General features: G+C 38.4%; 1 protein-coding gene across 1 annotated transcript; it reads right to left on the reverse strand.

Moving 5' to 3' along the window:
* Positions 1–83: 83 nt before the first annotated feature.
* Positions 84–27834, reverse strand: LOC121386653 (tyrosine kinase receptor Cad96Ca-like). The gene is made up of 11 exons (XM_041517632.1): positions 27720–27834; positions 22206–22369; positions 21589–21654; positions 20024–20089; positions 15542–15710; positions 13690–13800; positions 11872–12047; positions 7984–8106; positions 7185–7296; positions 5964–6060; positions 84–3059 (listed from the first exon to the last, which is right to left on the reverse strand). The coding sequence occupies exons 1-11, from the start codon at positions 27772–27774 to the stop codon at positions 2882–2884; spliced, it is 1317 nt and encodes a 438-aa protein (XP_041373566.1). The 5' UTR covers positions 27775–27834; the 3' UTR covers positions 84–2881.

A 27834-nucleotide genomic window follows, 5' to 3' on the forward strand; every position in this document is an offset into this window, starting at 1 on the left:
CAGCGTGCTTGAACCTTAATTGGATATAAGCACGAAAATATTCATTCAGAACACAACATAACACAACAGACATGGAAAATGCATCGTATTAAAATCACAGGGTATTGTGATGTATTTTTATTTATCAAAAGCAGTTAGTAACACATAAATACTGAGTATTATACTCGAAAAAATAATCATCATCTTTGGTTGACTAATAATGATTTATTGCATGAAACATCAGTATTGTCATTTTAGCCTTTTGGCAGCTAACTGAAAATGACATAAGGGCTCCGAGGAGAAAATGTACTTCACAAGGAAGTGTTACCCAAACGTCAAACTTTTTTAAAGGTGTTCGTATATAAAAGAATAAAAAAACGTAAACATTTTTTTTTTAATCATGTACATGATCGACCCCACAGAATCCATAAACTATTTCATTCAAATTTATAAATTTTCCTCAGTAAACTTTGCCGTCTAAATTTCGTATGATCTTCGTGTATCATCCAAATATTTCTCATCAGTAAAGAGTCTTTGTAGTATTGTTTGCATACTCTGTCCACTCTCATTAAAAATGTATCACAGTATCTCACCAGTAAAGGCTTTGTAGTATTGTTTGCCTACTCTGTCCACTCTCATTCAAAATGTATCACACTTTCTCATCACAATATCACACTTTCTCATCAGTAAAGGGTCTTTGTAGTATTGTTTGCCTACTCTGTCCACTCTCATTCAAAATGTATCACACTTTCTCATCACAATTTTCACACTTTCTCATCAGTAAAGAGTCTTTGTAGTATTGTTTGCATACTCTGTCCACTCTCATTCAAAATGTATCACACTTTCTCATCACAATATCACACTTTCTCATCAGTAAAGAGTCTTTGTAGTATTGTTTGCATACTCTGTCCACTCTCATTCAAAATGTATCACACTTTCTCACCAGTAAAGAGTCTTTGTAGTATTGTTTGCATACTGTCCACTCTCATTCAAAATGTAGTATAGCTGCATACTCTGTCCACTCTCACTCAAAATGTATCTCACTTTCTCACCAGTGAGAGTCTTTGTAGTATTGTTTGCATACTCTGTTCACTCTCAATCAAAATGTATCTCACTTTCTCATTAGTAAAGAGTCTTTGTAGTATTGTTTGCATACTCTGTCCACTCACATTCAAAATGTATCACACTTTCTCATCAGTAAGGAGTCTTTGTAGTATAGTTTGCACTCTGTCCACTCTCATTCAAAATGTATCACACTTTCTCATCAGTAAAGAGTCTTTGTAGTATTGTTTGCCTACTCTGTCCACTCTCATTCAAAATGTATCACACTTTCTCATCACAATATCACACTTTCTCATCAGTAAAGGGTCTTTGTAGTATTGTTTGCCTACTCTGTCCACTCTCATTCAAAATGTATCACACTTTCTCATCACAATTTTCACACTTTCTCATCAGTAAAGAGTCTTTGTAGTATTGTTTGCATACTCTGTCCACTCTCATTCAAAATGTATCACACTTTCTCATCACAATATCACACTTTCTCATCAGTAAAGAGTCTTTGTAGTATTGTTTGCATACTCTGTCCACTCTCATTCAAAATGTATCACACTTTCTCACCAGTAAAGAGTCTTTGTAGTATTGTTTGCATACTGTCCACTCTCATTCAAAATGTAGTATAGCTGCATACTCTGTCCACTCTCACTCAAAATGTATCTCACTTTCTCACCAGTGAGAGTCTTTGTAGTATTGTTTGCATACTCTGTTCACTCTCAATCAAAATGTATCTCACTTTCTCATTAGTAAAGAGTCTTTGTAGTATTGTTTGCATACTCTGTCCACTCACATTCAAAATGTATCACACTTTCTCATCAGTAAGGAGTCTTTGTAGTATAGTTTGCACTCTGTCCACTCTCATTCAAAATGTATCACACTTTCTCATCAGTAAAGAGTCTTTGTAGTATTGTTTGCATACTCTGTTCACTCTCAATCAAAATGTATCACACTTTTTCATCAGTAAGGAGTCTTTGTAGTATTGTTTGCATACTCTGTCCACTCTCATTCAAAATGTATCACACTTTCTCATCAGTAAGGAGTCTTTGTAGTATTGTTTGCATACTCTGTCCACTCCCATTCAAAATGTATCACACTTTCTCATCAGTAAGGAGTTTTTGTAGTATTGTTTGCATACTCTGTCCACTCCCATTCAAAATGTATCACACTTTCTCATCAGTAAAGAGTCTTTGTAGTATTGTTTGCATACTCTGTCCACTCTCATTCAAAATTATCACAATATCTCACCAGTAAAGAGTCTTTGTAGTATTGTTTGCAAACTCTCTCATTCAAAATGTATTACATTTGCTCATCAGTAAAGAATCTTTGTAGTATTTTTGTGTACGATGTCCCCACCCATTTAAAATATATCACAATTTCTCGTTGGTGAACTGTCTGTGTATATTCTGTCCACCCATTCAAAATGTATCACAATTTCTTCTCAGTAAATAGTCTTTATAGTACATTGTATTTGTACACTCTGTCGACCTTTCCCCATTTAAAATATATCACAATTTCTTGTTGGGAAACTGTCTGTGTATATTCTGTCCACTCATTCAAAATGTATCGCAATTTCTTGTTAGTAAATAGTCTTTATAGTACATTGTATTTTATACTCTGACGACATTTCCCATTCAAAATGTATCACAAATTCTCCTAAGAAAATAGTCTTTGTAGAGTTGTGTGTACTCTGTCCACTCCTAAGTGAATATTCTTTGCAGTACCTGTATTTTGTATACAATGTCTACTCCTAAGTAAATAGTCTTTGTACTGTTTTGTATTGTCTGTTCACTTCTAAGTAAATAGTCTGTGTAGTATTGTCTATATGCTGTCCACTAGCAGTCAAAGTGTGTCACAATTTCTCATCAGTGAACAGTCCCTCGAGTATTTCGTACAATCCATCGCCCATGTTCTCCAGTCGGATGTAGTCCCCCTCATCCTCCAGGATCTGTTCAAACGTCACGATGACGTCGTCAAACGAAGGCCGGTCTGAGGCTTTAAACTCCCAGCACTCCTGCATTATTTTAGATCTGAAAATAGGGTGGGTGGGCGAATGGGTAAGTTATATAAATATTGTGATTCATTGAGGAAGAGAGAGAGTTAGTCAAGGAGTTCTCAAGCATTATCTTAGATCTGAAAATACAGAGGGTGGGCGAATGTGTAAGTTATATAAATATTGTGATTCATTGAGGAAGAGAGAGAGTTAGTCAAGGAGTTCTCAAGCATTATCTTAGATCTGAAAATACAGTGGGTGGGCGAGTGTGTAAGTTATATAAATATTGTGATTGATTGAGGAAGAGAGTGAGTTAGTCAAGGAGTTCTCAAGCATTATCTTAGATCTGAAAATACAGTGGGTGGGCGAGTGTGTAAGTTATATAAATATTGTGATTCATTGTGAAAGAGAGTGAGTTAGTCAAGGAGTTCTCAAGCATTATCTTAGATCTGAAAATACAGTGGGTGGGCGAATGTGTAAATTATATAAATATTGTCATTGATTGAGGAAGAGAGTGAGTTAGTCAAGGAGTTCTCAAGCATTATCTTAGATCTGAAAATACAGTGGGTGAGCGAGTGGGTAAGTTATATAAATATTGTCATTGATTGAGGAAGAGAGTGAGTTAGTCAAGGAGTTCTCAAGCATTATTTTAGATCTGAAAATACAGTGGGTGGGCGAGTGTGTAAGTTATATAAATATTGTGATTGATTGAGGAAGAGAGTGAGTTAGTCAAGGAGTTCTCCTGCATTATCTTAGATCTGAAAATACAGTGGGTGGGCGAGTGGGTAAGTTATATAAATATTGTGATTGATTGAGGAAGAGAGTGAGTTAGTCAAGGAGTTCTCCTGCATTATCTTAGATCTGAAAATACAGTGGGTGGGCGAGTGGGTAAGTTATATAAATATTGTGATTGATTGAGGAAGAGAGTGAGTTAGTCAAGGAGTTCTCCTGCATTATCTTAGATCTGAAAATACAGTGGGTGGGCGAGTGGGTAAGTTATATAAATATTGTGATTGATTGAGGAAGAGAGTGAGTTAGTCAAGGAGTTCTCCTGCATTATCTTAGATCTGAAAATACAGTGGGTGGGCGAGTGGGTAAGTTATATAAATATTGTGATTGATTGAGGAAGAGAGTGAGTTAGTCAAGGAGTTCTCCTGCATTATCTTAGATCTGAAAATACAGTGGGTGGGCGAGTGGGTAAGTTATATAAATATTGTGATTGATTGAGGAAGAGAGTGAGTTAGTCAAGGAGTTCTCCTGCATTATCTTAGATCTGAAAATACAGTTGGTGGGCGAATGTGTAAGTTATATAAATATTGTGATTGATTGAGGAAGAGAGTGAGTTAGTCAAGGAGTTCTCAAGCATTATCTTAGATCTGAAAATACAATGGGTGGGCGAGTGTGTAAGTTATATAAATATTGTGATTGATTGAGGAAGAGAGTGAGTTAGTCAAGGAGTTCTCCTGCATCATCTTAGATCTGAAAATACAGTGGGTGGGCGAGTGGGTAAGTTATATAAATATTGTGATTGATTGAGGAAGAGAGTGAGTTAGTCAAGGAGTTCTCAAGCATTATTTTAGATCTGAAAATACAGTGGGTGGGCGAGTGGTTAAGTTATATAAATATTGTGATTGATTGAGGAAGAGAGTGAGTTAGTCAAGGAGTTCTCAAGCATTATCTTAGATCTGAAAATACAGTGGGTGGGCGAGTGGGTAAGTTATATAAATATTGTCATTGATTGAGGAAGAGAGTGAGTCAAGGAGTTCTCCTGCATTATCTTAGATCTGAAAATAGAGTGGGTGGGCGAATGGGCAAGTTATATAAATATTGTGATATTGTGTCTTTATTATTTTATTGCATTTGTATTCTACTTTTGTCTCCCGTAAACCCTATCTTGTCTGTTCTGTCCTTTTCTGTTCTAAGGAAGAGAATGAGTCAATCCAGGAGTACACCAGCATTACTTCAGGTCTGATAGGGTGGGATTTTGTTCAATCGGGTGAGTGATTGCGTCGCAGGATCAAACCACCTCGGTGGACCCATTAAACTGATGGGTTTTTTTCGTTCCAACCAGTGCACCACAACTGGACAAAGGCTGTGGTATGTGGGGGGGGGGGGGGGTTCTGTGGGAAAGTGCATATAAGAGATCCCTTACTGCATTAGGACAAAATGCAACGGGTTTCCTCTGATGACGAGTCAGAATAAACATATGTTTGACATCCAATAGCTTATGATTAATTAATCAATGTGCTCCAGTGGTGTCGTTAAACAAAACAAACTTTTTTTTAGGTCCGATAATGGAGTGGATGGGTAAGTAACTGAGTGGGTACCAAAGCGACTATCAATACCTATTACAAAACAGATTAGTCAACCATCAACTCCCTGTTGAAAAGGGCAGGTGGGGAAATAGACCACGAGAAGAAAGGGAATGTACCCTTTGTAACCAAAATGAATTAGGTGATGAATATCATTATCTGTTTAGCTGTTTGCTGCTTAGCTACCTGCCACGGTGGCGTCATGGTTAAGTCATCGGACATAAAGGCTGGTAGGTACAGTATTCGCAGCCCGGTACCGTCTCCCACTCAGAGCGAGTTTTAATGACTCAATGGGTTGGTGTAAGGCCACTACACCCTCTTCTCTCTCACTAACAACTAACAGTTAATAACTAACCCACTGTCCTGGACAGACAGCTGAGGTGTGTGTGTGTGTGTGTGCCCGGGACAGCGTGCTTGAACCTTAATTGGATATAAGCATTGAAATAAGATGAAATAAAATGTTTAAATGCTGCTGAACTTGGGACAGGTGCCCTTACATAACGTCCCTTACGTCCCTTATGTGTTTGTGTGGGGGTTTTGGGTAGTTTTTTCTTACTTTTCTTTTTAATATTTTTAATAATTATATTTTCTACTTCTTTATTATTATTATTTTAATTTATTGTCCTTACATCTCGTCGTTACACTGTGGAGGACTTTCTTGTTTGTTCTTCTCAAGGACGAACGTGATTACCTCCTTAACAGACATCCCCGGATACGGACTTGACCCTGAAAACAACACTTGTCTTAGTTTAAAGGGGCATTCCTGAGTTGTAATTACGATTGTAATTAAATATCAAATATATTTTTCTGCATAAAATATTAGTGGTTGTATATTAAACATGTTTCTGATCGTTCTTATATTTGTACTGGGTTAAATTTCGTTTTATTTCCTAAAATATGATTTTTTCGTACGTACGAAATTATTTGAAGACGAACTTCAGTGTGGGCTTCTTACAAACATTAAGACGACCAGAAACACATTGAATATACAGACACCGATATTCTAAACCAGAAAATATATTTAATATGTAAGTTTAATCGTAGAAATATTTTATTAGTCGGAAACATCTTACAATGCAGCAAACTCGGGAATGTACCTTTAAACAAAAAGGAAGGGGAAAAAAGAGATTTTTTTTTTTTTTTAAAGGAAGAAAAGAGAGAAATGTCGGGAAAAAAAACGAAAGAAACTACAATATTTATGTCTTTAAATTTGAAAAGAAACATTTTGAATTTTGTTTTTAAAAATCAGAAATATAAATACAGGTGTGTGTATCTGTGTATCTGTGTGTGCGTGTATATGTATCTATGTGTATGTATATATATATAGGGGTCGGGTGACAGTTATATATTAATTCACCTTTCAACTGGGGATGCATAGTTTACAGAGTTTAGATGCAGGCCATGAAGTGCACACTTCTTACAATATTTAACGAAATCATCCACATCCAGCTGCAATGCAGTGCCAAATTTGAACTCTTATATATTAATTCCGAAAACTCTCTCTCTCTCTCTCTCTCTCTCTCTCTCTCTCTCTCTCTCTCTCTCTCTCTCTCTCTCTCTCGATATATATATATATAGATAAATAGATAGATACTGAAACCACTCTAAACCGGACACCCTTGGGACCAATAAAAATGTCCTGTATTTAGAGGGATCCGATTTAGAGGGGTACAGTTCTGTACTGGTTTTTATAAAGGAACTCTGTAAAACGTCCTGTTTTGAGGGAATTCCAGTTTACAAAGTGTCCAGTCTAGAAAGGTTTCACTGTAGATAGATAGATAGATATTGGTCAGTGATCGAAACTATAGAAATGTATCCGGCCATTGCAGGTTTAAAAGCTCTAAACTCACCAAGAGTGACAATTTCCCAGAGCAGTACCCCGTAAGCCCACACGTCTGACTTGTGTGTGTGAATCGTGTCACGGAGAGACTCAGGAGCCATCCATCTGATAGGCAGGGGTCCCTGAAAAAGTGATTTCACGTTGTACTATACGAAATACAATCTCATAGACGACAATGTTAACGTATGTGGTTAAAAACACTATATGCAATATATCAACCAAACTATGACCCATAAATATGAAATGTTTTTCCTCTTGTAGTTTTCAGTTCTTTGCTTTCAAACATCAAATGTTAGTCATAATATTAACTGGACCATTGTCACAAGTGAGTACTTTCACAGTGCGTGCCATCACAGCTGTATATATTCCACCGAGCTCTATCCTGTGCAAGTCTTAGGAGGAGCAGTCCTCGTACAGGCAGTGCAAGAGGGATGAAATATCCTGTTGCGGGTATCCTATATATGATCCAGTTGCGGATCCAGAAAATTCATTTAGGGGGCCCCAATGACATGAGGTGAAATGCCAAAGGAACTTTGGGGGAGGTTTGGAGGGGGATGGTAAAAAAAGAGAAAATTAATATATAATAAAATTATAACTATCGCAAAATTTAGGGGAGCCCGGGTTACTGCCACCCCCCCCTCCCCCTAGATCCGCCTTTGTGATCATTATTAAAAACTTTGATAATGCGAATGTATATTGTATTGTTGTTGTGACCCCACCCTCCAAAATATTTTAAAAAATATATAAAAATTAATTTTTTTTTTTTTTTTTAAATTAATTAAAAATTTAAAGTGGAACTTGATCTTCACCTTTGATGTGATATCGTAAATATCAGCACTCTCTATGTCTCGTGCGAGACCGAAGTCAGAAACCTTACAGACTTTGTCCTTGTCCACCAAGACGTTCCTGGCAGCCACATCCCTGTGAACAATCTGCAAATAATAAAACTGCATTTGGTTTCTTTGTTTTGTTCAACGACACCACTAGAGCAAATTGATTTATTAATCATCGGCTATTGGATGTCAAACGTTTGGTAATTTTGACACATATTGTCTTAGAGGAAACCCGCTACATTTTTCCATTAGTAGCAATGGATCTTTTATACGCACCATCCCACAGACAGGATAGCACATACCACAGCCTTTGATATACCAGCCATGGTACACTGGCTGGAACGAGAAATAGCCCTATAGACGACCGTGCATCAAGCGAGCGCTTTACCAGTGGGTTACGCCCCACATTTGGTAACTGTTGCCAATTCTTTGCAAGTAATGTTTCAATAACATATTGTTGTTGTTTGTTTGGGGTTTTTTGGGTTTGTTTGTTTGTTTGTTTGTTTGTTTGGGGTTTTCTGGGTTGTTTTGTTTTTGGAGGAGGTTGTTCATTTTTGTTTAATCATTTAAATTTCACCCAGAATGTATTTTGAAGTTTTTAAATCATTTTACTTTTTATACAAAGTTTTAAAATATACTTACCTTGATTTTTGTATTGTACAACGTTTTGTTAATATACTTACCTTGATAAGCGTACGGGGGGGGGGGGGGGGGGGGGGGGGGGCAACTGCCCACCTAGTCCTGTAGCAAAACCTCAAATTCGGGCACAAGTGATACAGATATTCGGGTAAAATGTATTAAAGGCATACTGTCACAGATTTAAGGACCTTATTTCTCTAAAAATTAATAATAAATCAAAATGACATTAATTTTTACATACCAAATCTAGCTATTTGTCACGGGCATTCTATAATTCCCGTAACTGAATAGAACACGATTATCAAAATCTCTCTCCTAACTATATATCTATTAGATCTCTCTGTAACAGGCGGTTAAACCCTAGTATGGCTCGTCTCTAGGTATGCTCAGAGATACGATCTTATATAAAGTATATATTATTATAGCACGTTTAGCTCACTAGAAACACAACAAAACACAATACACTTTGGAATCTGTATTATCCTACGCTGACAAATGTACAGCCGTAGTAGTTAATTAATAACAGCAATAATAACAACCCAGAACTGATCACTTAATTAGTTAATTTCTAGGTGTCTAGTTACACAATATGCGAATCACTTCACCGTTACACCACACCCACACGTGTGATAATTGAGAAACGCTTCCAGGAGAAGTTAATTAATAAAGGAATTACAACACCATTCCTAACTGGTTAATTTTTAATTAACCCTTACTACTCGTTCAGTAACGTGTGATAATTTAGGAACGCTTCTTGGGGAACTTAATTAATAAAGGAATTACAGCTCTATTCCTAACGGGTTAATTTTTAATTAACCCTAACTACTCATTCAGTAACCTTGTAACACAGAATTAATACTTATCACAATAAAGACAATAACCTACAGTGTACCTAGGTCGTCTAGGATGACTGGCTAAGCTTTATATTACCAAATACTCGTATAATGTTAGAACAAGAAGTCTACGATTTACTTCGTCAGATGACCGAAGACACTGTCTAAAGAATATTGGTATAATACAGTATTAAATATTTAAAAGTCACATCAATCACATCAAGGTTATACACAGAGCAGAAATAATATATTTACCAGTCCCGTCTGAACTAATATATTTCGTTCAGTGGACGACGTCCGTGATCCCCTGTAGCCTTCCTAATTCGTTCTCCTCGATATCTCTAAAACACTAGCTATTTATTATAAATCAGGATTTTGCCTGGGGGTACAAGGCGGTACCTCACGTATCATCTCATATTCCAACTCTACTAGAGTCGCTATTATTTCTCTCTGATCGTCAGACTTACTGACGCCATCGTCGCCAAATCACGGTCGTCGAAACCGCACTCGCAGGGGTATTACGTAACTACTCGCCACATGGCCTCCACAACTGGACTAAGTGCATATTGGAATGCCCGATCGCGCGAAGTATTACGTAACAAGTTGCCCACCTGGGCTATGGGCAATGAAACTGCACACGGCCCTCTAACACAATTAAAATCGCCACAGGCGAAACAAATTTAAGAGCATGTACCGTCACACTATTGTATCACTTTAACTACATCATGATCGAGTGAAATTCATGTCAACCCTCTCAGCAATGTTAGATTTTGGAATGGACCACTGCCATAATTCAATTCTTTTTACAAAATATCATTTATAAGTGGAGTATGGTGGTTACATAGATGGTTGAATAAAGTACATTTAGGGACAAATCAAATATATATATATACATGTATATATATTAAGTAATACTTTGTTAGGCCATGTAATAGGTCAGTGGTCTGTGACAATATGCCTTTAACCTGAGACGTTTTTACTATGTACTTTCATCATTCTACCCACAAAATTAGTTATAATCCATGTAAAAATGCGTAATGCGTAATGCTGATATGAATAAATGTTGTTATCTAGATTCTGGCATTTTCGTTTAATTCGGGCAAAAGCCAGCCTGCCCCCTTACCAAAATGGAAGCCCGTACGCCTATGTGTATTGTATTCTGTTGTACGTTTCCCACAGCTTCTTACACTGTCTTACACAATTATACAAAAACATTTCTTAAAGGGACAGTTTGCTGCATTGTAAGATGTTTCCGACTAATAAAATAGTTCTACGATTAAACTTACATATTAATTATATTTTCTTGTTTAGAATAGCAGTGTCTGTATATTCAATGTGTTTCTTGTCGTCTTAATATTTCTAAGAAGCCCAAACTTCATATTTTAGGAAATAAAATTAAATTTAACCTAGTACAAATATTAGAACGATCAGAAACACGTTAAATATACAGCCACTAATAATTTATGCAGAAAAATATATCTGATATGTAATTACAATCGTTAAAAAGTATCTGTTGGTCGATAACATCTTTAAAATTGCAGTAAACTCAGGAATGTCCCTTTAATGGAAATAATTATTTTGATATTCTTACCTTTGTTTGACACACAATAAAGAATCTCTATTTTTGTGCTGGGGTGTTGTTAAACATATATTGTTTTGATTTTTCTCTCTCCTCTTTTTTTATTATTATAATTATATATATTTTTTAATTTTATGAACATATTATTACAGTTTATTTTGTTTAAGATGGCCATAATAAAGTTTAAAGTTTGTTTTGTTTAACGACACCACTAGAGCACATTGATTCAGCTATTGGATGTCAAACATTTGGTAATCTGACATATCATCGTAGAGAGGAAACCTGCTACATTTTTCCATTATGTGAATTTTCCCACAGACAGAAAAGTACATACCACGGCTTTTGACCAGTTATGGGGACGGGGCGTATCCCAGTGGTAAAGCTCTCGTTTGATGCGCGGTCGGTTTGGGATCGATCCCCGTCAGTGGGCCCATTGGGCTATTCGCGTTCCAGCCAGTTTGGTATATCAAAGGCTGTGGTATTTGCTATCCTGTCTATGGGATGGTGCATATAAAAGATCCCTTGCTACTAATGAAAACATGTAGCGGGTTTCCTCTCTAAGACTATATTTCAAAATTACCAAATGTTTGACATCCAGTAGCCGATGATTAATACACCAATGTACTCTAGTGGTGTTGTTAAACAAAACAAACTTGTTTTTGACCAGTTGTGGTGCACTGGTTGGAACGAGAAAAAAACCCTGGCCATAATAATTTGCATATGTAATAGAGTATAATTCCAATAATAATTTGCACATGTAATTAGAGTATAATTCGTTGTTCACCTATTTACTTTGAATGCCGTGTTAATTACCTTGCTATTTTCTAAATGTCGTAGGCCACGCGCTGTCTGAAATGCAAATGATAGCAAATCCTTCTGCGATAGAGTATTCCCTTGTTCATCACGTGATAGTCTTCCCGGTCGGCATTTCCGTAAGTAGGTCAATAGGTCAGTACCAGAAACATACTCCATGATCATGAGTGCTGGTTCTGTGGAGACAGAATCTAGACCAGTAGAACTAATTTTAATCGGATTGCTAACAACACTGCGTAGTCTCCAATGTCCAGGTAACATTTCGTCAATCTAATTAAAATTAGCTCCACTATTACATGTGGATCTAACACCAGCCAGTTGGAGCTCATGTCCATCAATCAAAACCTTACTTGCAGAATCCTGCCAGTGATTTAAAAATAATTTGAAAACATTACGAATTATCCTGAAGGTATACGATATGTTTCATGTGAATTACGAATGCCTTATTTAGACCAGTAGAACTAATTTTAATCGTATTGCTAACAACACTGCGTAGTTCCCAATGTCCAGGTAACATTTCGTCTGTAAATAATAATTTAAATATTGAACAGTCACACTTCGCCTTTTATAACGTTATTTGGGAGCATACAAATTCTAAAAATATCGGGCGAGTCTATTTTAGTGGCCGCAGTACAGCGAACCATACCAATACGTACGGGGTGGGTTATCAGTCTTCAATTTTACATTAAAAATTATTTTATAAAAAAAACCCAAACTAAATCAGTCTTCAGTTTTACATTACAAATTATTTATTTCGTCAAGCCACCGGCCCGATCAGCCGCCGTTGGAAAGAGGAAGGCCGTCGCTCAGCCGAGCGACCAACCTGACAAGGCCCGGCCTCCACCTTCACAACCACCGCCCCCCTCCGACTCGGAAGCCGTCTGGAAAGTTCAGATCGGGAAAATTAGGTCCGGCTTCCTGAAGTTCGTGCAGGGGGACACCTCGGATCCGTCATCCCTGATGGGCGGACTAGTGAAACCAGAACTGAAACAACTGCCTGATGGAAGCGCTTACGAGCTACACACATTAAATCTACAGCCGGCAAGACGGGGTTGGTACTAACTCAGCGCCGAGAAGGAGTCTACCGACAAGCGGTCCTGGTTAGAGAGATGGATAGCCACACCATCCACAGGATCGTCAAGGCCCTTTTCGGCAACGACTACCGGAGTGTCATAACCATCCTCGCCGACCAGAGATGGAAGCACTTCATCCCCGCCTTTGCCGGCTCTCCGCTCATCGGTTCGCCGTAGACCAACCTCCAACGGCCTTAACGAGGCCACTCACGTGGACATATATATCGGACTTTAAACATTTAGACTTTCGTTCAAACTTTTATGTCGAAATTACTTCTTTTTTTTTTAAATATTATTAAATAGTCCGATCCTCTCTTCTTTCTCTTATTTATTTTTGGACTGTCCTTCTAAAATGCTCCAAATTATATAAATATTCGGCCGAGCAGTCAATTCTTTTTATTTTTGGCTTGTAATTTTTTAATTTTTTTATTCTATTAACTTTTTACTAATTGCTATTTTCAAAATTCTGCCCATTTTCAACACTACACATTTAAAAATGTATCAAATTCGCTTTCGCTCGTTAGATACATTTTAAAATAACTCGTGAGATAAATGGTATCTAATGGCGACTCATGTATTATTCTCTATCTACTAACGAAACAAAATTAACAGGGTTTCTTCTCTATTTGTCAAAATTATTAAATCTTTAACATCCAATAGCCGATTATTAATAAATTGATAAAATGACCAGGGATGGGGGTGTAGTGGAGTGTGGGGATATCTTAGAATCATTGCAAATATATACCTCCTACAGTACAGCATCCAAGAAAGGTGACGACGTTGACGTGTTTTCGTAGTTTCTTCACTATCAGCAGCTCGTGATAAAAATCCTGTTTCTCCGCATCCGTGGCTGATTCTAAAAGAGAAATAAAATTAATTATTACACGAAAGAGTGTGCTGTACGAAATTTATGACACACCAATGAGGGGAATAACACTTTCTCAAATAAACAAATATTGTTTTGTTGTTTGTTGTACCACAAAATATAAATTGTTTTGTTTAACACCACCACTAGAGCACATTGATTAACTAACTCTTGTCATTTTGTCTTATATACACACACACACATACACATACATACATACATACACAATTTCAGCGCATAACAAAACTCTACTTCAACAACACAGAGACAAAGACGCCGTTCCCTCCAGAGAATGCAACTGTAGACGAAGAGCTGAATGTCCACTTGAGGGTAAATGCTTGCAGAAAGGAGTAATATACCAAGCTACCGTTAATACACTCGATGACAACAAGCAAGAAACATACGTTGGTTTGACCGAGAACACATTTAAGACGAGATATACCGCGCATACGAGCAGTTTTCAAAACGCAACACAGAAGAACGCAACAGCGCTAAGTCAGTACATTTGGACACTGGAGGATAGATTCACCCCATACACCATTAAGTGGATTTTTTTTTATCCAAAGCAAAGCCATACTCTCCAGCGAGCAAAAGATGTAACCTCTGCCTGAAGGAAAAACTGTTCATAATGTATAAACCTGAAACCAGCACACTAAACTCCAAGAATGAACTCGTATCAGCATGTCGACACAGACGCAAATACCTTCTGTGCGCATACCACACATCACCTATAGACCTGCATAGTGACGTAACCTCGACGTCATAGAGTCCATTACGTCATCAGCTTTCCGTTGACGGTGTAATTAAATCTACATCTGATGAGTGAGAGCAATTCAACTCTCTCACGAAACAAGCCTGTCATGTAGAGACAAACATACACTTTTAACGATGTATATATATATATATATATATATATATATATATATATATATATATATATATATATATATATGCCTACATATATATGTATGTGTGTGCGTGTGTATATATATATATATGCAGTTTTACAGTGACATAACAGCACATACCAGGGCGTGACGTAGCCCATTGGTTAGGCGCTCACCTGACGCGCGATTAGTTTATGATCGATCCCTGCCGGTGGCCCATTGGGCTAGTTCTTGTTCTAGCCAGTGGACCACGACTGGTATATCAAAGGTCATGGTATGTGCTATCCTACTTGTGAGATGGTGCATATAAAAGATCCCTTGCTACTAATTGAAAATGGTAGTGGGTTTCGTCTCTAAAACTATATGTCTGAATGTCCAAAGGTTTGATATCCAAGCTGATCAATGATTAACAAGCATTCTGAGAGTACTCCTACAGCAATACATGTCCCCTACCGGGCCAAACAAATTTTCGTATCTCCTAAATTCAAGAGCCATAACTCTGCGAAAAATGGGTAAATCGCCATGGAAGTCCAACTTGGTCTGTAACAGTACATGATAAAGCTATACACAAAATTCCAGCTCAATATCTTGAGGCATTGTTAAAACAACATCTGAAAAACTATATGTGGGAGAGACAGACAGACAGACAGACACACACACAGACAGACAGACAGACAGACAGACACATACACAGACAGAAAAGGACGGAGATGAAACCTATAGACCCTTCAGTTGGACCGGCAGGGGACTAATAAATCAATACGCTCTAGTAGTGGTGTCGTTAAACAAAACAAACTTTAATGGTTTCTAATGACAGAACAGCACATACCACGACCGAATTGTACCTTTAACCATTTTGATAGCCACCTCGTCCCACCGTCCCAGTCCTCGGATATCCAAAGCCACTGCTTTCAGAACCTTTCCGAATCTGCCCTCTCCGAGCACGTTCCTGGGTGTCACTCGATTCCGTGGAAACTCGTCAGATCCCGGCGTCAGTCGGGAATACTCGCGAGTCTGAAATAGAATATGAATTTGATCTTCTACATAGTGGCAGTCCTCCTGGACGATGCACCTAGCCTGGCGCTTATAAAACTTTTAGAGTGAATTCAAAACACTAATAGGAAGGAAGAAGGAAGGAAATGTTTTGTTTAACGACGCACTCAACACATTTTATTTACGATTATATGGCGTCAGACATATGGTTAAGGACCACACAGATATATAGAGGAAACCCGCTGTCGCCACTTCATGGGCTACTCTTTTCGATTAGCAGCAAGGGATCTTTTATATGCACGATCCCACAGACAGGATAGTACATACTACGGCCTTTGTTACACTAGTCGTGGTGCACGGCTGGAACGAGAAATAGCCTAATGGGGCTACCGACGGGGATCGATCCTAAACCGACCACGCATCAAGCGAGCGCTATACCACTGGGCTACGTCCCTCCCCTCAAAACACTAATAGAGTCTTAGGGCGGGATTTAGCTCAGTCGATTGAGTGCTCGCTTGAGGTGCTTGCGTCGTAGGATCGAACCACCTCGGTGGATCCATTAAACTGATTGGTTTTTTTGTGTTTTTTTTATCATTCCAACCAGTGCACCACAACTGGTCAAAGAGACGTAGTATGTATTTTCCTGTCTGTGGGAAAGAGCATATAAAAGATCCCTGGCTGCATTAGGGAAAATGTAGCGGGTTTTCTCTGATGACTACGAGTCAGAATTATCAAATGTGTCATCCAATAGCCAATGATTAATTAATCAATATGCTCTAGTGGTGTCGTTAAACAAAACAAACTTACGAATGACGTCATTTGAGAATGAGTCTAGACTCGAAATGTTTTATAAGCACAGGCTCAGATAAGGATTCATGAAACCAATCAATAGTTTGTTTTGAGAATGACAACACTAGAGCACATTGATTTATTAATCATCGGTTATTGGATGTCAAACATATGGTCATTTTGACACAGTAATAGAGAGGAAACCCGCTACATTCTTTCCATTAGTAGCAAGGGATCTTTTATATGCACCATCCCACAGACAGGGTAGTACATACTACAGCCTTTGGTATACCAGTCGTGGTGCACTGTCTGGAACGAGAAATAGCTTGTGACTTTGCTAATATTAGTATACCATTTCGACTCTGGCATGTGAAAAAAACACGATTTTAATTATGAAAAACGGTCTTGTTCAGATTTAAAAAGGAATTATGGTAAAGCGCTCGCTTGATGCACGGTCGGTTTGGGATCGATCCCCGTCAATGGGCCTATTGGGCTATTTCTCGTTCCAGCCAGCGCACTGGTACATCAAAGGCCGTGGTATGTGCTATCCTGTCTGTGGGGTGGTGTATATAAAAGATCCCTTGCTGCTAATCAAAAAGAGTAGCCCATGAAGTGGCGACAGCGGGTTTCCTCTGCCAATATATGTGTGGTCCTTAACCATATGCCCGAAGCTATATAACCGTGACTAAAATGTGTTGAGTGCGTCGTTAAATGAAACATTTCCTTGTTAAAGATAGGATCATTCGATATTTACACAAAGCAGCCGACTTGCTTACAAAACAAGTTAAAAGTTAAAGTAGAACAGGCCTAATCCACACATCTCTATAACCATTTTGAAATTATTTAGGTATTTTATTGTTAGTCAAACCCATGTATGGCAGAAAATCAGATTATACCTTAATATACAAGTAAAGTTTGTTTTATTTAACGACGCCACTAGAGCACATTGATTTTTTTATCTTATCATCGGCTATTGGACGTCAAACATATGGTCATTCTGACACTGTGTTTTAGAGGAAACCCGCTGTCGCCACATAGGCTACTCTTTTACGACAGGCAGCAAGGGATCTTTTATTTGCACTTCCCACAGGCAGGATAGCACAAACCATGGCCTTTGTTGAACCAGTTATGGATCACTGGTCGGTGCAAGTGGTTTACACCTACCCACTGAGCCTTGCGGAGCACTCACTCAGGGTTTGGAGTCGGTATCTGGATTAAAAATCCCATGCCTCGACCGGGATCCGAACCCAGTACCTACCAGCCTGTAGACCGATGACCTAACCACGACGCCACCGAGGCCGGTACCTTAATATACGTCAACGGGTATAGAACAATGATGTAATTGGGAGAAAACAAAACTGGTCGAATTGCCGATGTTGCAGCTTTAAAATGACAAACCCTAGTTCTAAAAAACACTACGAAGAATTTTTCATTATCAAAGTACTTTTAAACATTTTATTATTTACAATATTAATTTTCATACACCTGAAGTGGTTCAAGTCATCCGTGTTTTTGTAATACCCCTAAACGCATTTCCCCCTCATTATTCTAAAAAGGCACGTCCGTTTGAGAAATAATAGTTATCGAGACCAGAGGCCCAATTCACAAAGGTCTCTTAGGCTCTGCTAGACAACAAAGCATCCTCTTTGCAAGTCTTTTAGCATTGCACTGTGAGATCGCAAAGTTGAGAGAGTTTAGTGAATTAAGACCCTTCTCTAGTTATTAGGTTCCCCACGAGTACTCGAGTACTCGGGCACGGGCCGAGTCTAGCAAGACTCCGAGTCCGTTTACAGGACTCGAGTACCCATGCAAGGAATATTATAGAATAACACATTAACGTACCTATATGCAATTATTAAGGTTCAAGCACCGTGCAAGGAAGAGCATTCTCATTTAATTATATTTGTTACGTAATTTTGCCATATGCTTGCAGCCAGTTACATTACAGGGCTATGATAATGCGTGCAGTGCAATGCAATACAATGGCATGATTTGGCACCCATGTTCAGCGCTGGAATTAAGATGCATAAGGCTATTTTACTTTATTCCTTAAAGGAGAGGACAATTAAGGCATTTGGCCTGGTATGCATATTCAACGATATATAATGCACATTATTGCTTAATATCAATACGTATAATCGTATAGTTAATTAATAAAACGGTTAAATGTGATGGCTATTATATATAACGGGCGCAGCCATTTTGTACCTTCTCAGTGAGTACGCCCTCTGGCGAGCTGGTGGTTACGTAATACTTAACGCGTAACGTCAGGAATGAGCCTTAGAACTAGAGAAACACAATCTACCTGTTTTTTGCGGGATGATAAATAGTCATGCATTGCAATGTTCTGTAATAATACACATCCCAGTAAACCAGCAATAAGTATATCAATATATACATATATTATTTTTCAATACAAAATAAAATACCATTGTCAAAGTGGCTACACAACAAGTCGAAACAATTAACAATGTTTTGCCCATGCATTAACATACGTACTGAAATGATACACGGAGTGTTTTCTTAGTTAATTGGTCTATGCTGTTAGTCGCTTCTACCTGTGATTCCTAATTGGCAGGTGTGTATTTGATTGGTAACCAGACGAGCCAATTAATTGACGCTGTCTAGAAACAAAAATACATACCGGTATTGTGGAATATTACCTGTCGCCCCTAAAATTGTAATGGACATGGTTTATTACTGTAAATAGTTCTGTAAAACTACTGATTAAGTAGACTATTCCATCTAAAACCACAGAACTGACTAATTACATAGTCCCAAAGAAAAGAAAATTATCACTTGGGTATCGTGGGTTGTCGTTTTTGCTCCAACGTAGCATATCAATAGGCCTAATAGTGTACATTTTTCCTTTGGATTATTTAACAGAGAAAAATACTATAACCCCATTTTGTTCCGTTAATGCAACTTGAAATATATTTAGTTAAATAGTTTATTATATTATTACGTCATTTATGCTGTTTTACAAGTCAGGTTGATCAAAGAGAAGCGCCTTGTCGAAAATTACTGCTTTTGTTTACACTGTACATACAGGAAATGGTCAGGAGCTGACGTGACTTCGCCCCAAGCTATCCCACCGGACGTCACAAAAACGAAACAAAATGGCTGCCCCCAGTTAGCAGGAATAATGATGTTTTTTTATTAACTCTAAAATTACGCGTTTTTCATTTGCTAAAGTGTCAGTATATGCTGGTGGTCCGGGTATGCATCTTTCCAACACATAAGGCTCTTGTTTGAGTTGACCCTACCTTTAATCTCATTATCATCTAATGTAAGTGTCGGGTACTCGGGTCTAGGTCGAGTTTGACCCTCGAGTACTCGAGTCCAATATTTTGGACTCGTGGAGGCCCTACTAGTTATTGTTTGACGGTAGGCCTATTTCCAGTTTAAACATCACAGACTTTAGCTTGTCACTGTTATAACCTTATCCAGCTGTGTGTTACAGGTGTGTAGATTAACTAAACTTAGTGTTTATTTTCAGGGGCTGAAACTGGGGTGTGCGCCTTTAATATTTTAACGTTTGATACCTCTTGTGACGTCACAGCAGAGCTTTCCTTATGGATCCCACTTGATATTGAAACAATTTCCGGCTCCTGTAACAAAAAAATAATAAAAAAAATAAAAAATAAACAATTCTTAGTATATACAACAACAAAAAAGTTCGTTTGTTTAACAAAAACACTAGAGCAGATTAATATATTAATCATCGACTATTGGATGTCCAGCATTTGGACATTTTGGGCGCGAAGTCTTAGAGGAAACCCGCTACATTGTTTCCATTAGCGGGGAGGAGATCTTTTACATGCACTTTCCCACAGACAGTGTAAAACATACCACGGTCTTTGATATAGCAGACTGTTCAAGATGACATCATTTTGAAATGTTACACACAACCTTAGTGGTGTTGTGATCATTTAAATCAGAAGTACTTGTAAACAGTTTATTATTTACAATATTAATTTTGATACACCTGAAGTGGTTCAAGTCATCCATGTTTTTGTAATACCCCAAAACGCATTCCCCCCCCCCCCCCCTCCCATTATTCTAAAAAGACACGTTCGTTTAAGAAATAATAGTTATCGAGACCAGCTCTAGTTATTAGGGTCTCCACGAGTACTCAAGCACGGGCCGAGTCTAGCACTCGAGTACCCATGCAAGGAATATGATATCAGGGGCGTACCCAGCCATTTTTGATGTGGATTCCAAATTTACAGTCGAGCACCGAAGGTGCGAGTGTCCCCCGCCCCCATGCCTCCAGAAATGTTTTGAAACCTAGACGTCATATGGTGCACTCTGGGTAACTTTTGAGAACTAATTTTACACCTATAAATAAACTATGTGTCGTCATGTTGTATTTGATGATGTCAGTGAGACAGTCTAGGCTATGTGCATGTGTGTGAACTTGACAATGTGCCATTATTCTACAATTTTGTTATCCCTCTCCTTTTCTTTCGCGCGCACGGTTTTCCGTTGTTTTTGGGGTTTTTTTTATTTATTTTATTATTATTATTATATATATTTTTTATTTTATTTTTTAAAATTATGTGGACGCCACTGCGTATTTGCGTACAGGCAGGTACGCGCCTGGATATGATAACATATTAACGTACCTGTATGCAATTAAGGTTCAAGCACCGTGCAAGGAAGAGCATTCTCATTTAATTATATTTGTTACGTCATTTTGCCATATGCTTGCAGCCAGTTACATTACAGGGCTATGATAATGCGTGCAGTGCAATGCAATACAATGGCATGATTTGGCACCCATGTTCAGCGCTGGAATTAAGATGCATTATGCTATTTTACTTTATTCCTTAATCTCATCATCATCTGGTGTAAGTGTCGGGTACTCGGGTCTGGGTCGAGTTTGACCCTAGAGTACTCGAGTCCAATATTTTGGACTCGTGGACGTCTTACTAGTTATTGTTTGACGGTAGGCCTATTTCCCTGTTTAAACATCACAGACTTTAACTTGTCACTGTTATAACCTTATTCAACTGTGTGTTACAGGTGTGTAGATTAACTAAACTTAGTGTTTATTTTCACCGGCTGAAACTGGGGTGTGCGCCTTTAGCATTTTAACGTTGGATACCTCATGTGACGTCACAGCAGGGCTTTCCTTATGGGTCCCATTTGATATTGAAACAATTTCTGGCTCCTGTAACAAATGAAAATAAGAAAATTCTTAGTATATACAACAACAAAAAAGTTTGTTTGTTTAACGACACCACTAGAGCAGATTAATATATTAATCATCGACTATTGGATGTCCAGCATTTGGACATTTTGGACTCGAAGTCTTAGAGGAAACCCGCTACATTGTTTCCATTAGCGGGGAGGAGATCTTTTACATGCACTTTCCCACAGACAGTGTAGCACATACCACGTTCTTTGATATAGCAGACTGTTCAAGATGACATCATTTTGAAATGTTACACACAACTTTAGTGGTGTGCATACAAAGCAATTGCAAATAATAGTAGGACGATGCCAAAATTCACTATACAAATAAACCCCATGAATATAGCCAAACGTAACAGGGAATGATTTTTCTTCTTCTTAATTTTTAAAAATGTATTATTATTTTAGTATTATTATTATTATTATTATTATTATTATTATTATTATTATTAATATTTTTAAAATTATTATTTTATTATTTATTTATTTTTTGTTATTATTTTATTTTTTTAGAAAATTTTAACTTACTTTTCTTTTGGCCAATCGTCTGCAAACGCAACACATTGCGACGGTAACCAGTGCAAATATACTTAGAAGTCCGAGTCCTATTCCAAGTCCCATCGCCAGTTTGTTGACTGGCGTCGGTTTCGGCTTGCTTGTTGGTGACTGGGTAGATGGTGCAAAGGCTAAATCTAGCACACAAAAACATAGGATGTAGGATAATAAACGAGTTACCAGTTATTATCATATTTATGTCCCGAGTGAAATAATTTTCAGTTGAGACGAAAGAAATGTTTTATTTAACGACGCACTCAGCACATTTTATTTACGGTTATATGACGTCAGACATATGATTAAGGACCACACAGATTTTGAGAGGAAACCCGCTGTCGCCACTACATGGGTTACTCTTTTCGATTAGCAGCAAGGGATCTTTTATTTGCGCTTCCCACAGGCAGGATAGCACAAACCATGACCTTTGTTGAATCAGTTATGGATCACTGGTCGGTGCAAGTGGTCTACACCTACCCATTGAGCCTTGCGGAGAACTCACTCGGGGTTTGGAGTCAGTATCTGGATTAAAAATCCCATGCCTCGACTGGGATCCGAACCCAGTACCTACCAGCATGTAGACCGATGGCCTAACCACGACGCCACCGAGGCCGGTACAGAAACATAAAGGATGTAGGATAATAAACGAGTTACCAATTATTATCATATTTATGTCCCGAGTGAAATAATTTTCAGTTGTGACGAGCTTTATGTCATGACGAACACAATTTTGACAAAAGTTTGTTACTCTATTATATCAACTTTTCTTCTAATTCTTAGATATTAGCGTTTTAAATCTTAACTAATTAAAGGGACATTCCTGAGTTTTCTGCAATTTTAAAGATGTTATCGACTAACAGAGACTTTTTAGCGACTGTAATTACATATCAAATATATTTTTCTTCATAAAATATTAGCGACTGTATATTAAACGTGTTTCTGATCATTCTAATATTAATTTTGTACTACGATAAATTTCATTTTATTTCCTAAAATATTTTTTTTTCGTACGTACGAAATTATTTGAAGACATAATCCAGTTTGGGCTTCTTACAAATATTAAGACATCCAGAAACACATTGAATATACAGACACTGATATTCTAAACAAGAAAATATATTTAATATATTTGATATGTAAGGTTAATCGTAGAAATATTTTATTAGTCGGAAACATCTTACAATGCAGGAAACTCAGGAATGTCCCTTTAAGAGAAACATCTTACAATGCAGCAAACTCAGGAATATCCCTTTAAGAGAAACATCTTACAATGCAGCAAAGTCAGGAATGTCCCTTTAATTGAAGGAAGTGTATTCATCATATAGACCAAATGAAGTGGTTGTAGCGGACGTAGCCTATGCATTTCAATAAAACTTTATAAATAATTGAAATGACATTTGTTGTGGTTCATAAAAAAAATGTCAATTAAGAAAGAAGGAAATGTTTTATTTAACGACGCACTCAACACATTTTATTTACGGTTATTTGGCGTCGGACATATGGTTAAGGACTACACAGATATTCAGAGAGTAAACCCGCTGTCGCCACTTAATGGGCTACTCTTTTCGATTAGCAGCAAATGATATTTTATTTGCGCCATCCCACAGACAGGATAGTACATACGCCTCTTTTTGTTACATCAGTTGTGGAGCACTGGCTGGAAAGAGAAATAGCCCAATGGGTCCACTGACGGGGATCGATCCTAGACCGACTGCGCATCAAGCGAACGTTGTACCACTGGGCTATGTCCCGACTCTAAAATGTCCATTATGTCAACATTCAGCTTTTCGACCATCGCCATAAATTAAGAAATTCTTGAAGAAAAAAAAAAAAAATAATAATAATAATAATAATTACAATTTTTAAAAAGAATATATTTTTCTATATAAAATTTTGTTTGTAATATGTCTTTAACGTTGTTAAAATGTAAAAACATTTTCTGTACTTTCATACTATAAATATACTATTTGACGTTAATTGTTAACCAATTTACAAAATAGCTGTTTTTGTTATTTATAATACCAAATAAAACAATATCTTTGCTGAAAAAAAAGATGAAAAAAAAGAAGAAAATCTTGAGTAATGGCTGACTAGAACTAGGGGATGGGATGCAGCCCAGTGGTAAAGTGCACGCCTGATGCGCGGTTGGTTTAGGATCGACCCCTGTCGGTGGACCCATTGGGCTATTTCTCGTTCCAGCCAGTGCACCGTGACTGGTATAGTAAACAAATCTTGTTTTGTTTAAATACACAACTAGAGCACATTGATTAACTAAGCTTGTTTAACACCACCACTAGATCACATTTCGGATGTCAAACGTATGGTCATTTTTAAACAGTGATAGAGAGGAAGCACGCTACATTTTTTCCATTTGTAGCAAGGGATCTTTTATATTCACCACCACACAGACAGGATAACACATACCACGGTCTTTGAGATACCAGTCGTGGGGCACTGGCCAGATTTAGTTTTAGATGCTCTTTTCTGTGGTGCTTTGTTAAGGTAGTTTGTCTTTCGTCAGGGAGCGTTTAGCGGCAAATATTTTGTAATATTTGGAAAGTCAATTGCTGCTGATTTTTGATAACATTAGGAAGGGTTTTTATTAGTAAATAAAACAGCTTGTTCAAGTAATTAAATATCTCTGTCTAATAGCTTATATCATTGTAGTAAACAAAAAAGTGTGTTTTGTTTAACGACACCACTACACTGGCGTAGGAAGCAGAGGGGAAGGGGGGGGGGGGCATGTGCTCCTCCCCCCACTTTTCAGATATTTTGCTTTATAATAGTGTAAAAGTGTGTAAAGCTATTGGATGTCAAACATTTGGTAATTCCTGTAGTCATCAGAGGAACCCGGCTACATTTTTCCTAATGTAGCAAGGGATCTTTTATATACACTTTCCCACAGACAGGAAAGCACATACCACGGCCTTTGACCAGTTGAGGTGCACTGGTTAGAAAAAAGAAAAAAAAGAAAAAAGAAAAAAGAAAAAAAGAAGCCCATTCAGTTTAATGATTACACCGAGGCGATTCGATCCTGCGACACAAGCACCTCAGGCGAGCGCTCAACCGACTGAGCTAAATCTAGCCCCCACCATTGCAGTACGTATTGTTTCTCACTATAGGCCTAATTACAAATCAGCGGGATTCATTTCTTACTCATTTCGGTTTATTATATATCATACGTGGGGATGGGGACTCTACACCGAGGGGCGGGACGTAGCCCAGTGGTAAAGCGTTTGCTTGATGCGCGGTCGATTTGGGATCGATCCCCGTCGGTGAGCCCATTGGGTTATTTTTTCGTTCCAGCCAGTGCACAAAGAAAGAAATATTTTATTTACGGTTATATGGCGTCAGACATATGGTTAAGGACCACACAGATCTTGAGAGGAAACCCGCTGTCGCCACTACATGGGCTACTCTTTCCGATCAGCAGCAAGGGATCTTTTATTTGCGCTTCCCACAGGCAGGATAGCACAAACCATGGCCTTTGTTGAACCAGTTATGGACCACTGGTCGGTGCAAGTGGGTTACACCTACCCATTGAGCCTTGTGGAGCACTCACTCAGGGTTTGGAGTCGGTATCTGGATTAAAAATCCCATGCCTCGACTGGGATCCGAACCCAGTACCTACCAGCCTGTAGACCGATGGTCTAACCACGACGCCACCGAGGCCGGTGCCAGTGCACAACGTCTGGTATATCAAAGGCCGTGGTGTGTGCAGTCCTGTCTGTGGGATGGTGCATATAAAAGATCCCTTGCTACTGATGGGAAAAAAATAGCAGGTTTCCTCTCTAAGACTATTAGCAATTGTTTGACATCCAATCAAATCATCCAATCTCCTTCAGAGAAACAAAAAACATAATTAAGAGAAAGTTCCGATGCACCCACGCTATAACCAAGGATCCAGTCCATCTGGCGAGATACCAAGAGACAACCATTTTCAGGCTAAGAACCAGCCATCTCAGATCTCATATGTACCACCTGAAACTGACAGACACTGATGAATGTCCATGTCAAACAGGACCACAGTCCCCAGAGCACATCCTGCAATTCTGCCCCCTTTACGATGAAGCCAGGATAAAGCACTGGCCGAACGGAGCAACACTGGCTGTCAAGCTTTGCGGTTCCAAAGACGACTTGACAGAGACAGCGTTTTTATCACCACAACCAGACTCCAAACCTAAAGCATGATCAACTATAGCTTGAATGCAGAAGAAGACATCTAACAGCCGCTGTGCTCTAGTGGTGTCGTCAAACAAAACAACCTTCTTCTTTTTTTCTTCTTTTTTTTTTGGGGGGGGGGGGAGGGGGGCAGAGAGCCAGACGTACACATTGTATTAGAAAACAAAACACGTTCAGCGGCTGCACGATTCAGTATACAGCGAAACACTACGGTTCACCGAATTAGTTCACCGATCTACCTGTACAGGTAACAGCCTACTAACAGGTATACGTGACATAGTAACTTAAAATACGATTGTTATAAATAACCAAAAGTGCACTCTAAAGCTGTATGCTAACCAGACGCGAGCGATGCGAACGATGCGAGCGATTATTTTAGAAATCATTCATTTCAATCGCCGTATCCCAACCGCACGCGTACGGCGCGACATATAAATATGTGCGGTTAGGATGCGGCAAATGAAATCAATGATTTCTAAAATAATCGCTCGCGTCCGGTTAGGATACAGCTCAAGTCAACACACGTACACACACGCACACGAACACACAGCTAGAGTAACACGCACATACATACACAGAATATCGCACACATGCACACGCACATAAGCACACATACATTCAGACGCACATTCACACATACATGTATATGTATACACATACCAGTGGCGGAGCGAGGGTGGGGCCCACGAGGGCCATGCCACCCCACCCACCCCACCCCCAATCGAACCTTTTTTTTTTACTGTATTAAATTTTATAAAATCATACATATGTAGTAGTGTTGGTATTAAGAGTTAGAAAGAATAAAATATATGTAAACTGTTTTAAAATTGTAGTGTATGTGAAATGCATTTTAAAACATCCGGTTACACATACATACATAGTGTGGGTTTCCCTCCTCCCCAACGGTGGGGCCCCCCCCCCCCCCCCCCCCCCCCCAGTCTACGAAAGTGACACATACATAAACACAGAAGTACAAATATACTATGACAAACACATACACAAATACGCGCGCATATATACGGGCCTTACGCAATGCTCAAATGCGGAAACCCGCTTATGTTACCCCCCCCCATACCCCCCCCCCCCCCCCCCCCCCCCAGTCTACGAAAGTGACACATACATAAACACAGAAGTACAAATATACTATGACAAACACATACACAAATACGCGCGCATATATACGGGCCTTACGCAAATGCTCAAATGCGGAAACGCGCTATGTATACTCATGCCCATACACAGACACATACATACATGTTCACACACAAACCCAAACACACACTCGCATGCTCTGATTTTTTAACTTACCTATTGTCGAAAATCCACAACACATTAATAACAACAGGTGAATAAAATCTGCCATTACGATCAATCATAAAACAATTGTAATGTACTTAAAATCTTCTATATACCAGTCGCGTGT

This window comes from Gigantopelta aegis, chromosome 12, assembly GCF_016097555.1.
Source record: "Gigantopelta aegis isolate Gae_Host chromosome 12, Gae_host_genome, whole genome shotgun sequence".
In the NCBI taxonomy this organism is placed as follows: Eukaryota; Metazoa; Mollusca; class Gastropoda; order Neomphalida; family Peltospiridae; genus Gigantopelta; species Gigantopelta aegis.

What these genes read in the sequence shown, in the direction of transcription:
- LOC121386653 (XM_041517632.1), bottom strand. Translation starts at nt 27,774, where the DNA reads ATGGCAGATTTTATTCACCTGTTGTTATTAATGTGTTGTGGATTTTCG. An exon ending in CTGGGAAATTGTCACTCTTG is followed by an intron (nt 6,061 to 7,184) that starts GTGAGTTTAGAG and finishes TGTTGTTTTCAG; the next exon opens with GGTCAAGTCCGTATCCGGGG. An exon ending in CCACAGTGTAACGACGAGAT is followed by an intron (nt 3,060 to 5,963) that starts GTAAGGACAATA and finishes CCCTATTTTCAG; the next exon opens with ATCTAAAATAATGCAGGAGT.